A 15,325-nucleotide genomic window follows, 5' to 3' on the forward strand; every position below is an offset into this window, starting at 1 on the left:
GAAGTGTTATCTTTATAACATACCTAATATCAATCTAGGTTTGCTGTCAGGCAAATTTAAGCAAGTCATGTTGGTTTAGTGGTGATGCTAATGCTAAACAAACCTGCAATGTTTGTGTATCTGGACTAAGGTTGTCATGGTGATGATCCCACCACTGAACCCACAGACATGATCACACTGGAGGGTTCCAGTACCTGTGTCTGGCAGCTTAAACGTGTTGGGTTAGGGCCCGAGCCGCTGAGGGAGGGGCAGTCATACCCCGACTGGGTGACAGCAGGCTGCTGTTACTGGGAGGCGGAGGGGGGAGGAAAGAAAGGGCCGGGACCTACAACATCACATGATCAAAAGCATCAGCATCCCAGTTCCTACATCGGGATGCTGCAGGGCGCAGGTGTATCTGGACTGGGAGGAGACCATCCTGTCCTCCTACAGAAAGGTCCCTGACACACCTGCACACCTTCTTCACCGTGGGTTCGGAGTGTGGATGAGACTCCTCTCTCAGACTGTGCCAGCTGCACTAGGCCTTGGCTCAGCTTCATAGACCACTGTGGGAGATGCTGATGGAGGCTGAAGAGAGAATATCATCAGCATAACCTCAGACCTGCTGGTAACCATCACTGAGCTTCACTCTTTTTCACCTTTATTCTGTTCCTCTGATCATGTTACGACAACGACGATGATGATGGTGATGATGGTACTGGTGTGGGTATGTGTGTTTCTACCGCCTCCAAAAACAAACTTGTCCCCGGCAGAGACAGGGAGCTCCGGCCAGTGTTGCCAACTCCTCAGTAAGGAAAATCGCTATTGGCTGTCCTAAAAGTCGCCAAATGACGTCATCGCCTAATTTGCATAATTGGTCATGCTAATGTAATTGTAACCTACGCTGTTGGAGAGAGAAACAACATCGTGGAAGAGACAAAGTGAGTAAAAAACGTCCTAAATGCATTTAGAGTTTATTTAGAACTACGAATTAAATTTCTTTTAGCAATTATTGTTTTTTTAATGTCACAATTCCAACCCTGCTCCTTTATGCCACTGCTCCACTTTTGCCTGGACCGGCAAAAGTGACCCGAGATAGGCGCTCTGGTAGAGTTACTGTGTGTGTATTTATAAGTACTTTTAAACCTTGTGATCCCCAAAACAGCATAACAGTAAAAGAACTGACTGCGTTACAGTCAGTGCGGAGCAGCGGCTTCACTCATGCGCGATTCATTTGCCGTTTGGACGCACAGGTGTGAACGTCTCCTGCCCTGGTAGCAGCGGGGGGAGGACTGTCCTCCGCCCGTGAGCGCTTTGGCACGGGTGAGGTGCCCACGGCAGCACCGCTGCTTGGTGAGAGTAAGAGCAATGCTGTTATTGTGTATATATTTATTTATATTTAGATTTCTTCATACATTCTTATATAGTTCTATATTGTGTATTTTGTTGTACAGTTATTTTATTTTCAACTTTAATCTATATATTTATCTTTATCTTATTCTTCCCAGTTAAATTTACCCTTCATTCTAATTTGTGTTGTACAGTTATTTCATTTTTAACCTTAATTTATATTTTATTCCTTCCTAGTTAAATTTACCCTTTTTAATTTTTCATATTTATTTCCTTTCTTATTCATAGCCTTTTCCTTTTTTGTTTTCTTTAGGTCACGAGCAGTTGTCCAAGCATTTCACTACATATCGTACTGTGTATGACTGTGTACGTGACAAATAAAAATTTGAATTTGAATTTTGAATTTGAAACACGCTCTTTCACGTCAAAAAGTCGTCATAAATAAGTCTCCAATAACACCAGAAAAAGTCGCCAGATTTGTCGCTAGTCGCTTTTTAGAAAAAAAGTCGCTAAGGGGCCTGAAGACTCGCTAAATACAGCGACAATGTCGCTAAGTTGGCAACACTGGCTCCGGGCGGAAGGCTCACTGCGTTTGAACGGAGTCACGTGACTGTCGCACCGGTTGAAACCGACGGAAACCCGCGAGAGGCTCCAGCTGCAGACCTGCGCGAACGAACGGATCAAACATCCAGCATAGAGTCCGGCTCCCCGGCTGCACACCCCCCGGTATGTCCGCTGCTGTCTGCGTGCTGAAGACCCGCTGCTTCCTCCGGCAGCTCCTCCCCGGCCTGCCCGCCGCCATGCACAGAAGCTACAGCCTGGATGTCTCCGCTCCGCTCCTCCGGACGCAGGGCTACGTGGACGGCCGCTGGATCTCCGCTGCCTCGGTGTTCCCCGTCCTAGATCCGGCCACCGGGCAGGAGATAGCCCGGGTGTCGGACTGCGGCCCCGCGGAGGCCAAGCAGGCGGTGGACGCTGCGTACAAAGCGTTTCACTCCTGGAAGCAGTACACGGCCAAGGTAGGCTGCGCTCTCACAGAACTCCACTTTAAAAACCGACTATTTAAAATTAATGTCCCATTTCCGCCCTGAAAATTAAACGAAACACCCCAACGCTGGCATCTTCCCGACTGACAGAAGCCAGACATTTATTCGGATGTCATAAAATTCACCGGATACTACGATATGTGCAGGTTTCACTGTTTAAATTGGACTTTCTGCCCTCCGTAGTCAACTCAAAGCCTGGAACTCTTACGCAAATGATTGACATTGACTGACGGAGTTTATCTCAAAGATGTTATACACACACGTCAGACTTTAATACGGCTAACACAGAAACCACCTGATTTACGGATTTTCACACAAATCCAAAACTTTCTTTCATGGTCTTCTCCGCCCTCCCTACTCCACTAAAAAACTAAATTTACCTTAAATTATAAGTATTGACTGAGTATGGCGTCAAACAGCTTTCGTAACCGTTAAATGTTTGGAAATGTTTATTCGGTTAACTCATAATTCACAGAAAAACGTTTTTAGACTAAACCCAAACTTTAACAAGTGTCTTCCTGCTGCCGCGCCACTCGGAGCGGATGCGCACAAATCAAAGGTGAAGAATGACTCGCAGACAGGAGACAGACACGTGAGCCGAGATGAGCACCGCCCCTTAAACAGTCACAAAACAAAGCTGCAGTAAGGAGACGCGGTTTCCCCGCTGACAGCACAATTACGCCGTATTTGAACGGAGTTTGGTGGACAGCAGGTGTTTAATGCAGGTATCTGCCAGTGTTGGTCAAGTTACTTGAAAAAAGTAATCAGTAACTAATTACTGATTACTTCCTCCAAAAAGTAATCCCGTTACTTTACTGATTACTTATTTTCAAAAGTAATTCATTACTTAGTTAGTTACTTGGGGCGACTGTGGCTCAGGGGGTGGGAAGCACATCTGTAACTGGAAGGTTGCCGGTTTGATCCCCCGGGCTCCCTGTCCTGGTCATTGTGTTCTTGAGCAAGACACTTTACCCTACTGGTGTTGCACATTCCAGCACATAAAATAAAATATTTTTTGTGTTTACACTCAGTCTTTCAAATAGATGCAAGTAAAACACAGCAGAAAATAAATAAAGTCAAAGCGGTCCTGTTGCTCTATTTTCACCTGTAAAGCAGGAGTGGGGCAGGCGGAGGTTTACCCTGGTGCAGGTGTGCTGCGGTCAGTGGAAGAATCCGCGAGTTTCTCTGTGAGTTTCCCATTACGTCGTAGCTACTCGGTGCTTGTTGGAAGTTTAGGGGTTTTTTTCGCTGTAAAAAGAAGTTTTCTTCCCACGCACGATGGACGCTAATGTTTTTGTCACTTTTTATGGAATCAAACTCAAAGTAAGGTCAGTACTTCCACGCTTTAAACGCTGCACGCTCATACTCTCTCTGCACTCGATATATGATCCACTGTTGATCTGCACACAGCTGTTGTCACGAACGTCGCACTCGCTTACGTCACTGTCATGAGACACTCGCAAAAAATCACGGTTTTAGTAACGCAGTAACGCAGCGTTCCTACGGGAAAGTAACGGTAATCTAATTACCGTTTTTGCAATAGTAATCCCTTACTTTACTCGTTACTTGAAAAAAGTAATCGGATTACAGTAACGTGTTACTGCCCATCTCTGGTTATCTGCTGTGAGGCGTCAGCAGTCAGTGTGTGGATGCCGCTGAGCTAAGTTAAATGTTTAAACGCTCGCAGCCTCAGACACAAAGTCCGGCTTTGTTAGAGGTCAGCAGGGTGACTGAGCTCCACCTCCATACAGTCACCAACACAGGAGGTGACTCGCTGAAGGATGAACCAACGAGCAGGGACGGAAATCTACAGGAGCAAACTCAGGACGGGATGTTTCCTCACTCTGGTCCTTCACTCAAGTTTATATAGATTTTTTGTAAATGAGAGAATTGTTTGTGTATTGTTGATGAAACTAAAGTTCTCTCTCCGAGTCTCCATCAATGTGAAGCATGTTGGCGGGGGACAGGGGCGAACGGTTAAATGTGACGATGAAGGCGTGCAGGTGACCCGTGCTCTGCTCTGATTGGTCGTCCTGCAGGAGAGGAGCGTCCTGCTAAGGAAATGGTTTGAGCTGATGACGCTGCACAAAGATGAGCTCGCCCAGCTGATCACGTTTGAATGTGTGAGTATGACACATGAACTCACCTGTAGGACACCTGAACATGCAGTACATGTCAGCAACGAGTGAGTACTTGTACTGTAGTACTTTTCAAATAAATACTACTTTAAAATGTTTGTTTGACGAAATAAGAAAACCTCAAGAAGTTTTTGTAAAAGTGTTTATTGTAACAAACACTCATCTTTATCCTGCTGCGTGTGTCTCTGCGTCTGCGTGTCTCTGCGTCTGCGTGTCTCTGCGTCTGCGTGTCTCTGCGTCTGCGTGCGTGTGTTGCAGGGTAAACCGATGTGCGAGTCTCTCGGGGAGATCTCGTACTCCGCCTCCTTCCTCGAGTGGTTTTCTGAGGAGGCGCGGCGAGTCTACGGTGACATTGTGCCATCTCCAGCCAAAGACAGAAAGCTCCTCCTCCTGAAGCAGCCGGTGGGCGTGGCCTCCATCATCACACCGGTGAGCAGCTCGTTAATGAATTGATATCACGTTATCCAAGCTAGAATCGATTTTAATCAATAATCAAAACCCACCCCTAATGAATCCATCACATGACGTCCCGCAAAGAATTTGCTTTTGGTTGTTTCCAGTGGAACTTCCCCAGCGCCATGATCACCAGGAAGGTCGGCGCCGCGCTGGCTGCCGGCTGCACGGTGGTGGTTAAACCAGCTGAGGACACGCCACTTTCGGCTCTCGCTCTGGCAGAGGTGAGTACGTCAAACATCTGGATAGGGGTCGGCACTTTGTTTCTTCGTGGGACACACATTGTTGAGTCACTTCCTGTGTTTTGGCGTGTTTTTTTTTCCCCCTCAGCTGGCGGAGCAGGCGGGGATCCCGGCAGGGGTGGTCAATGTGGTTCCATGCTCCAGAGAGTCGACGCCCTCGGTCGGGCAGGTCCTCTGCACAGACCCTCTGGTGGCTAAAATCTCCTTCACTGGATCCACGGCGACCGGGAAGGTCAGAGTGCAGCGCCGCCCGCAGCGCCGCCTGCAGATCCACATAAAAAGCAGAAACTCTTCTTTAAATAAAACTTCGGTTTCAGGTGTTGCTGAAAATGGCCGCTGACACCGTGAAGAAGGTATCCATGGAACTGGGTGGCCACGCCCCCTTCATTGTGTTTGACAGCGCAGACCTTGACAAAGCGGTGGGCGGAGCCATGGCATCCAAGTTCAGGAACTCAGGCCAGGTGAGGGTGTCTCCTGCTGACCTGTTCCACAGGTGAACGCCACCATTGTGCACACTAACGCTTCTTCTTCCTGCAGACGTGCGTGTGCTCGAACCGGTTTCTGGTCCAGAGCGCCGTCTACGACCGCTTCGTGGAAAAGTTGGGGCGAGCTATGGATGCCGAGCTGCGTCTGGGTCACGGCTCGGAGCCCAACACCACGCAGGGGCCGCTCATCAACACCCGCGCCGCAGAGAAGGTAAACGCCGTTTCCACTATTAACCCGGATTGTTTCGTCCCCGTGACAGAGCAGAGAAAACCGACTCAGCGTTAGAACATTTATTTCTTTTATTCAATCATCTTCTGAAGAGACGCCTGCACAGCCCAGACGCCAGTTGCAGCATCTCTAACATTAGAATCATAACCTGTGCCTCATATTGGTGTTATTTTGGTACTTTACACGTCACAGTTTCAATACAAACATTGTTATATGGCAAACTTCCTCTTTTCTGTCTGGCTTCCTGTATTTATTAACATGCTGTACAGCTCTACACTTCCTGTTTTCAGCCTGGCTGAGTGCTTAGTTTGTGAGTCTACAAACCTTCATTATTAAAATACATAAAGCAATAAAATAAGGATACTAAGGATATATTAATTACATGACACCACATTACTGCCGACGATAAATGACTGAAGTTTGTTTAAAGACCGCACCAGCACGCCGCTGAACGCCGTCTCTGCCTCCCAGGTGCTACATCAGATTTCGGACGCCGTGTCCCGCGGGGCGAAGGTGGTAAAAGGCGGGAAGCGCCTCGATGGCTCCTTCATGGAGCCGACTCTGCTGGCCGACGTCACCGCCGACATGCTGTGCACGAAGGAGGAAACCTTCGGGCCGCTCGTGCCCGTCATCAGGTGAGTCCAGACAGATGATCGAGACGGGATTTGTTGATCTGCGGGTTTAATCCTGGCTAGACGCAGATTCTTGTTCATCGTGAAGCCGTCTGAGCTCGCCTGTGTCTGATCTGCAGGTTTAACACGGAGGAGGAGGCTCTGGCTATTGCTAACGCGACCAGCGTCGGGCTGGCAGGTGAGTCCACCTGCGTGCATGCAGCCGATTGGTTCCTAGACTGCAGATCGCGGGCTGTTCATGCGTCGTCGCAGACGTGTCGGTTTCCGAGAGCAGGACTCAGAGCTGTAAATTAGACTTTAACGTCTGACCCAGTAGAAGAAAGGTTCACGTGGCGGCGCCTCATAGTTCTAACCTCCTCCTTTGTTCTCAGGTTACTTTTACTCACAGGATGTGAGTCAGATCTGGCGGGTGGCGGAGGCGTTGGAGGTGGGGATGGTCGGCGTCAATGAGGGGCTGCTGTCCACGCCAGAAGCCACGTTTGGTGGGGTGAAGGAATCCGGCATGGGCCGCGAGGGCTCCAAGTACGGCGTCGACGAGTACCTGGAAGTGAAGTACATGTGCTTTGGAGGCCTCAAACCGTGAGGAGGAAGAGGAGGCGGTACAAAAGCTGTGACTCGGTGGAGGTGGCCGGATTCTTTTATTAACATGTGATAACTCCTTCAATAAAGTTTGAATTCATGCAGGATCAAAAACGTCCAACATCGGACTTTGTAAATCACATTTTGAATCAGCTGTCGCTTCTACGCTCACACACTCGGCACCAGCACGAAGCTTAAACTTATCTGAACCCGTCTCAGACTGGTTGAACTGCCCAAACTCACACCAGTAGGAGGCGCTACTCAGTCCGTTTATCTGCCCTGTCTGCTGTGATTGGCTATCAGTGTTAAGGGATTGTAAACTGAAGGGGAGGGGCTAACAAACCGCCACATTGTGATGAAACTTGTTTTTAAAAATTATTTTCTGCTTCACCCGTGGCGCAGCGAGTGTCCATAAAGCTTCCAACTCGCATGAATCCTCCTGAATCGTGAAACTTGATTCATTCCTAAAGAAATTGTGCGTGATGAGCGACGCGCCTTTGGAAACGAAGCCGACAGAGCGACAGCCGGCGCCGCATCGAGCCATGAAAACACGAACGGGTGCAAACCTGTCGACTCGGCTCGTCTACGTGTGAAACGCTCTCGTAGCAGTTTAATACCTGGATGTTTGTCTGTGACTTTAGCTGATGGGGTCAAAGTTCATGTGTGCGTTTTGTATTCTGACCACATTAAAGACGAGTTTGTGTTACTTCTGTGTTGGTGTTTTTATGTCGGAGGTGTCGGCTCACATCCTTCGTCTCTGATTCACACGCTGCTTCTCGTTAGCCAACAAACGTTGATGAAGTTTAACCCGGCGGACGGCGTCTGTGACCCGGGCTCAAACGAACCACGACCGTGTGATCGGACGCCGTCGTCAGCTGACTCTGCCGTGTTTCCTGGTGAGCGCTCTGTTAGCTAACGAGCTCACAGCTGTGAATCGGGCACGTGGCGGTGGTGCGATGCCTGATGTGTCCCGCCCTCTTGCTCTTCCTCTTATGTCCGAGCAGACGCGCGTCCGTCCTCCAGGTCTCGAGTTCCTTGCGTCCTTTGAAATGGGACATGTTAGCATTCTCTTGAAAACTGGGTAATGTGGTCCCTCATACACGTCCCAGAATGCACCATTCTGCATCTGCGAGAGGTCAGCCGCCCCGTCATCCGAAGGCGTCGCCGTTGCGGGCAGCCATGGTGCTGATGCGGTTCCTGCTGCGGACCGGCCGGTCGCGGCTGAAGATGGTGTCCTGGTCGCTGTCCAGCTCCGACTCGGACATCATGAGGCTGGAGTTGTGCTCCGTGCTGCGGTGTTTGATACCTGCACAGGGGAAAGGTCAGCGGGGGTCATGGTTTAAGTCTCAGTCATTGAATAAAGATGGAGGACGACCTCCCGCCGCTCCGGGGAAACGTCTGCTCTAAAGAACAGCGGGACATTCCCAGGAACGTGGGAACAGTCAGGTGCTTTAAAAGAAGGAAGCGGCTTCGCTTTGGTTCATGAAGACGACTCTGCTCTTACCTGAGGTCCCGAAGGTCGCTGAGCTGAGCTCAGTCACATGACCCAAGGTGGGAGTCCTTTAGGAGAACGCATGGATCACCTGGGAAAGGACAAGAGCGATGAACCACACCCTGGTCACGTGATAGCTGCAGAGTGAATCAGCGACCCCGCAGGACCGCCTCCAAGGTGACGACTAACTGAGCCGCAGTGAAACGACTTCATGAACCAACGAGAACGCCGCCGCAGACCGACCCCGACAGCCTCCGCAGGCGGACTATGGCAATGTGACTCACTGAATTTGGGGCGGAGCTCCACCCTCTCCTGCTCGTCCATGTTGTCCAAGATGGTGTATTTGGTTTTCTTCCTCGCTTTGGTCTGTCGTCTCCTGAAAGCAGCAGAGACCAGTTCACGCACGGAAGCACACCTGGGATCAGTCTATCACCTGCAGCGGCGTCCTCACCTCTTACAGCAGCAGATGAACGTCCAGCCGAGTGACAGGATGAGGACGACAAGCACGAAGCTGGTCAGGATGACGTACAGGACCCTCCACTCTGTCAGAGGAGCACAGCCGACAGGTCAGCGGCTCGTGCGGAGCTTCACCTGAATGTGTGCTGTGTGATGCGTACAGGTACATTTACAGGTGTGTGCACAGGCTTCACTGCTCGTTTGGAGGCCAGTTTGAATAAAGAGCTCTTTCTCCCTCCGTGCACTCGGAGACCAGCTTACCATCAAATCTGGTTCCTGCATTAGTCTCTGCTGCTGTCGGCCTCGTTTACTTTCTTTTATTTGGCTTTTATTGATATCTAATTTTATTCTATAGTTCCAATGTACAGCACTCAGCTGGGGTTGTTTTAAAGGGTTTTATAAATAAAGGTGATGATGGATCAGTGACGACACTAACACGCACAGTTACCAGGCAGAAAAGTCCCGCGGCGCTCATGTTTAACATCAGCATCGCTTTCACAGCGGAACAAAGAAATTCGCTGCAGTTACATTAATAATATGCACATCTGCTGCAAAGCTGCAGCTGCGCGTGTAAGTCGACAGCCGCAATAAAGAAGTGTCGTGAAAAGTGCGAACATGTGGGCGGGTCTGTCACGCCCCAGTCCCGGGTTGCAGCACCGTGTGCGGCTGTCGCCTTACACGCGCAGCTGCAGCGTTTCGGCTACAACAACAGGACCCAGTTCTTTCTGTCTTAAGCCAGCGAGGCGTGATTGGGGACGCTGCTCACAGGCCCCGCCCCAGCTCTGCAGTCAGAAACGGGCTGACTGCAGCCAGTAAGACAGAAAAGTATGAAACTCACTACATGATGTTTCATCTCCGTTCACAAGTTTCTGGACTTTGAGACTGAACTTTGTTTCACATCCTGTTCAACTTGCTGCTGCAGACGAACGAAGCAGTCGAGGGACAAACGTCACAAGTTTGTGTGAAAGTTGTTTAAACAGAAACGACTGAAGGATTCGTTGTGAACGAGTTTGTAATGTAAATGAAGTTTTCTGTCGTTTCTCGCCGTCACGTGAGGAATGACCCGCTGCCGTGACCGAAGACTACAAATCATACTTTACCGCAGTTGCTCTCTCCATCGCCAAGGTAACGACGAATCAGGTTCTCGGTCCAGAAGGGGTCGCAGGCACACTGCTTGGTGATTGGATCGCACTGACCACGCCCCGAACAGCTGAGCAGACACACTGAGGGAAAAACGAGCGCGTTAAACACAGACAAATGCCCCGCCCCTTTCTGAGATGTCACAGGTGAGCCGTGCCCCGGCTGGACTCACAGACGGTGTCCACCCTCAGGACTCTGAACAACAGGTAGTCGCTTTTCTCGAAGAGCAGCTGGCTGCGCAGCACGCCGACCAATCGGGAGGCAGAGAGGGGCCCCGAGGTGCCGTGCACGGAGAACCGCAACACGGTGCTGCAAGCAGAGAAAACATCACAGGTTATGGCGAGCCGGCACGTGGAGGGGCAAGTCCGCGGTGTGTGCAGGTACCTGATGTGGGAGTGTCCCTGCAGCGCTCGCACGTGGAGGTCGCTGTCAAGGACGTGGATCAGAGCGGCGAGCTGTCGGACCACCGTGTCTCTCTGAGCCACGCTCACCTGAGACACCGACACCAGCATCTCCAGCTCCACCTGCTCGCCGCCGCCGGGCTCTGCAGACACGTGGGACAACACATCTATGTCGGCGCATGCCTGCGTAACACAAAACGGGACGAACGGCGAGCTTCCAGCCTCACCTGGTCGCACCTCCACAGTGGCCGTGGCGGAGCCGGAGCGCCCCTGCGCGTTGGTCACCTTCAGCTGGAACAGGTAGGTGCCTTCGACCAGGTTGGCGAGGTAGAGCGAGGGCTGAGTATCCGAGCCGTACAGTACGTCCTGGAACCAGCAAAGGTCAAAGGTCACTCCGTCACACACACACACACAGTGTGAGGTCGATGAGCCGCCACTGATTTAAACTGAAGTTTAGTTTCCCGCGGGTCACCTGCGTTCGTTAATAAAGTTTGATTTGAAGCGTCACAGCGCCGGTCGGAACTCACCCCGGCAGCAGGACTCTGGCTGTCCCGGGTCCACAGGAAGTGCACCGCGGTCTGATCGGCGTTGGTCACCGAACCTCTGAGAACCAGAGAGTTGTTGGGCAGAGTGAGCGAGTGGCTGCCGCTGGCGTGGGCGACCGGAAGAAAACTACCGGCTGGAGTTTGGAGGAAGCAGACGACCTTAGATTAGCGTGTTTGTGATTTAAACGAGTCTGACAGGAAGAGCTCCGCCTTCCACAAATAACACCGAGTCGCTCACCTTCTGGGACTTTGACGGTCAGCGAGGCGCTGTCTGTCGCCCCCTCCTGGTCAGATACGGTCAGTCTGAAGGTGTAGCGCCCCGCCCGAACCCCCGAGGCTGTGGCGACGGGCTGATCTGCGTCGTCCAGCTTCAGCCCGGGAGGCCCGCTGGAAAACACGAAACCCGACTGAACAAATTTGATCTTTCAGTCACAGGAACATGAAAAAAGGCTCCAGACTTACCTGACCGCCTCCCAGCGGTAGCTGACGATGCCGCTGTCGTCACTGCTGCCGCTGCCGTTGAGCAGCAAGCTGCTCACCGGGAGAGACAGGCTCCTGTCGGGGCCCACGACGGCCACCGGACCGCGGTTTGACCCTCCAACCTGTGACGCTGAAGCTGGAAAAGCGAGAGGAGGTTTAAAGAGTCGGTGTGAAGCCACAGAAAGCATTAAACCCGTCGAGTTTACCTGCTGACTCAGTCGCAGTCGTAGGGTTAAAGCTGGCTGCTGACAAGGTCGGGGTAGTAAGGTCAGAGGTCACAGTCAGGTGGGTGGTGGAAGGTGGAGTTCCGGCTGCAGACTGAAGCATCTTCACAGCGTCTGTGCGAGAAATGAAGGTTAAATTCTTCCTTTCATTTACCTGCTTCCTCACCTGGTCTCTCTGAGGTCACCTGTTTGTCTTTAAACTGAACTTTGACCTTCACACTGTCTCAGGTGAACACCACCCACTTACTAAAATGAGTCACCTCCAACCACCACAAAGTTTCTCCTGGGCAGTAACTACACTCCTACACGTGACAGTCTCTGGTTTAACATGAACCATCTACAGTGACCAGCAGGGGGCGACTCCACTGCCTGACATGAACTCAATAACCTGTTTTTCCTTAAAAAAGACTAAATAAAAATATTAAAAAAGATCAAATGTTGATCTAAACAAACATTTTTTTAGTCATAAACTCACCTGACGTGGTAGGTTCAGGAGCAGCTGGAGTGGCGGCTGGAGTGGCGGGTTTCACTGTGGTCGCCTCTACGGGGTTTCCAAGAGACACCAGCAGGGGTGGAGCTGCATGTGGAGGACAAGTTACTGCTCCACTGGTCAGAGGGACAGGACCTGTGAGGCTCTTCAGACACGTTTGCTAAAGTTTATCTTTAAAACAATAAACTGGAGTGAACCTGCGACCTGACGGAGGTGTGCTGACCTGACCTGACCTGACCTGACCTGACGGAGGTGCTTACCTGGGTTTGCTGTGGGGCTGCTGGAGGTGTGGGCTGGCTCTGAGCTGGCCTCGGGTGTCAGGGGTGGAGAGGTGGAGCTGCTCTGCGTCTGTAGGGAGAACAATGACAGGCTGCAGACTGGTCTCCATGGAGACAGTTATCATATGAGCTCACGCTCTGAACTCACTGATTCCTGTGGCGCCACCTCCGTCGGTCTCTTGGCCCCACCCTCCTCTCCCTGGCGCACGCCCGGGGCCGCGCTGCTCTCTGTCGGCCTCCTCTCTGGACCATCCTCAGCCTCTGATTGATTGAAGCTGCCCCCCCCTTTCAAAGGTGGCTGATTGGTCTCCTGTTCTGGGCTGGCTCCACCCCTCTCCTCCTGGCTGTCCTCTGAGTACTCGACATCCAGCATCCCGGGGTCTGGGAAGCCTCGATGTGGCGTGTCGAACAGGGAGAGATCTTTCAGGGCCTCCAAGTCGCCGGGCGCCTCAGACGAGCGTGAGAGGGGCCTCCAGCGCCCGCCGTAGGGCTCCCCCCTCACCAAGGACTGAAGCACCAGTGTCTGCGGGGACGGGCGTCGCAGGAAGGCGAGGAACGAGTCGGCGCCAGGCGTCTGCCGGGGCTGGCAGTTCTCCCTCTGCTGGCAGCTCAGCACGTAGCAGCGGCCCTCGAACAGCCACGCCAAGTCGTAGCCGGGCAGGTCGCAGCACGCCGCCACGCACTGCGGCAGGGACGACACGCTGGGCACCCGCAGAATACCGCTGCTCTCGACCACGGGAGACACCACGGCCTCGGAGAAGGTCGCCCCCTGCCAGCACTGAGATGCCACTGCAGCTGCAAGAGAAACGGGTTTAATAAGATGCATGCGAAGAGAGACAGCTTTACATTTTTCCTGATGAACTGCGGGTGTCCGCTCGCTGCAGAGACACCCGCAGCCTGCAGACGTCTGAGCTTTATACTGCAAAGGGCAGTAGGACATTCATGTAGTTGTAAAAAGCATGATAAGATATTAAGTAATCCAAAGTATTCAGAATACGTTACTGTCATTGAGTAACGTAACGGAATACGTTACAGAATACATTTTGGGGCATGTAATCTGTAATCTGTAGTGGAATACATGTTAAAAGTAACCTTCCCAATACTGGTTAAACAGTCCTGGGTATGACACGTTTTAATCCATGCTGACATTTTTGACACGTCCACATTTCTGAATGGTTTTACCTTCCACCGCGTGGATCAGTAGCAGAAGCATGTTTTCCCACATGGTTGGTCCGTCAGCCTGAAACGATCGATCACAGAAGGTTAAAAAATCATCGCTGCTCCTCACACACCTGACAGCAGCGACGTGGTCCTCCCTGCACGGTTTCAGCACCGTCACGGTGGACAGCGCCACCTGGAGCCCCGCCCAGCAGCACGAAGCAGCCACGCTGTCACTGAAAACAAAGCTTCGGCCCCGCGAGGCCAAAAAACCCAATTTGATATTAAAAAAAATCTCCCCATGAAGCAAACACGTGCTTGTTTATCAGTAGCTAAAAGCGCAAAAATCCATTCCAGGCATCGCTCTGGCTGTTCCACGCTCCTCAGGGTACCATTCAGAAAATGACTAGTTTATATTTCATTATTTATAAGTAAATATTCACAAAAGATTAAGCTTCATTCATAAAAATTGAAGGGCCCAAATTAGTCATCCTTTAATTCGGCAAAGGTTTAGGCCAGTAAACCCGAAACCTTGCGCTAAAAAATCAAACTCCGTGAGGCCGTTTGAGGGAAACCTGATAAACAGGACGAGGCAGGGAAAAAGCACCACCACTTATAAACGAGCCGAATCGCAGCACGTAGTGAAAGAAAACTGAATTTACGTTAGTCATCTGATTTTTTTGTTCTGCTGAATAAAAATCTTTAATTTTGCAGATTTTTAAATGTAGTTCTGCATGATGAAGGCTAACAGCGCAGATTACGATGAGAATCCAACACCTGCCGTCGCAGGTCGCTGTTTTTAACATTTACAGCTCCAAGACAAAAGCAGACGTCTCAGTGTTCGCACGTTTCACCGATTACACAGTCCTCGCGCCGTTTGCAGGTTTTTATTATGGAACCCGCAAACGGCGCGCGGGTTATTAACCTGGATGTAACGCACCTGACTCCTGCGGCGCTCCGGGCCTCCCAGCAGGCCTCTCGGCTCCTCAGTGCTCCTCCCGGCCGGATCCCGTCAGCCCCGCGGGCCTCATACTGGACTCAGCGCTGGGGGTTCAACCACAAAGATTTACCTGCTCATACTGCGATGCTGAGAAAGCACGAGCGCCGTACGTCCGAGAAAATCACACGCATACACATCCGGTCATACCTTTCAAAATAAAGCCTACAAATCCTAGTGTTTGAAATGAAACCGTTATATCAGCACCATGTCAGGGGAAATGAACAGGGAGCGAGCATACACTGGACGTTTTTTTGTGGATATCTGGATATCATGTAACGCAATTTTAACACATTTATCTTTGTTTGAAAAGTTTTGTCCTTTACTGGAAATTTCAAAACCCAACTATGCTTTTATTTTGTCGGGAATACTGTGCGAGTTCCGTTGCGGATTAAATGAACTGCATTAATTTGCCCCTTGCCCTCCATTGTGTGCCTTTATTTTCTCTCCTGTGTGTTATTTATTCCTGCACAGTTGGCTTGGAGCAAAATGACAATAAAAATAAAATAAATTATATTCTGTTCTATTCTT

The 15,325-nt window shown here is 50.9% G+C and overlaps 2 protein-coding genes across 3 annotated transcripts; one reads left to right on the plus strand and one right to left on the minus strand.

The window, feature by feature from the left end:
* Positions 1-1,879: 1,879 nt before the first annotated feature.
* On the plus strand, positions 1,880-7,839 carry LOC143421189 (succinate-semialdehyde dehydrogenase, mitochondrial-like). The gene is made up of 10 exons (XM_076890366.1): positions 1,880-2,348; positions 4,415-4,498; positions 4,772-4,942; positions 5,074-5,190; positions 5,297-5,440; positions 5,526-5,669; positions 5,746-5,904; positions 6,394-6,557; positions 6,674-6,732; positions 6,926-7,839. The coding sequence occupies exons 1-10, from the start codon at positions 2,058-2,060 to the stop codon at positions 7,135-7,137; spliced, it is 1,545 nt and encodes a 514-aa protein (XP_076746481.1). The 5' UTR covers positions 1,880-2,057; the 3' UTR covers positions 7,138-7,839.
* Positions 7,840-7,972: 133 nt separating this feature from the next.
* Positions 7,973-14,879, minus strand: LOC143421188 (dyslexia-associated protein KIAA0319-like). Of its 2 annotated transcripts, none has more exons than XM_076890364.1 (16): positions 14,738-14,879; positions 13,822-13,879; positions 12,788-13,434; positions 12,622-12,709; positions 12,347-12,448; positions 11,854-11,985; positions 11,630-11,783; positions 11,406-11,554; positions 11,150-11,301; positions 10,850-10,988; positions 10,606-10,765; positions 10,394-10,530; positions 10,182-10,304; positions 9,077-9,167; positions 8,910-9,001; positions 7,973-8,439 (listed from the first exon to the last, which is right to left on the minus strand). In XM_076890364.1, the coding sequence occupies exons 2-16, from the start codon at positions 13,862-13,864 to the stop codon at positions 8,282-8,284; spliced, it is 2,367 nt and encodes a 788-aa protein (XP_076746479.1). In that variant the 5' UTR covers positions 13,865-13,879; positions 14,738-14,879; the 3' UTR covers positions 7,973-8,281. The 2 variants fall into 2 exon arrangements, with proteins under 2 accessions (XP_076746479.1, XP_076746480.1); XM_076890365.1 differs by lacking the exon at positions 7,973-8,439 and adding an exon at positions 8,635-8,716.
* Between the last annotated feature and the right edge of the window lie 446 nt (positions 14,880-15,325).

This window comes from Maylandia zebra, linkage group LG11 (assembly GCF_041146795.1).
Source record: "Maylandia zebra isolate NMK-2024a linkage group LG11, Mzebra_GT3a, whole genome shotgun sequence".
Lineage (NCBI taxonomy): Eukaryota > Metazoa > Chordata > Actinopteri > Cichliformes > Cichlidae > Maylandia > Maylandia zebra.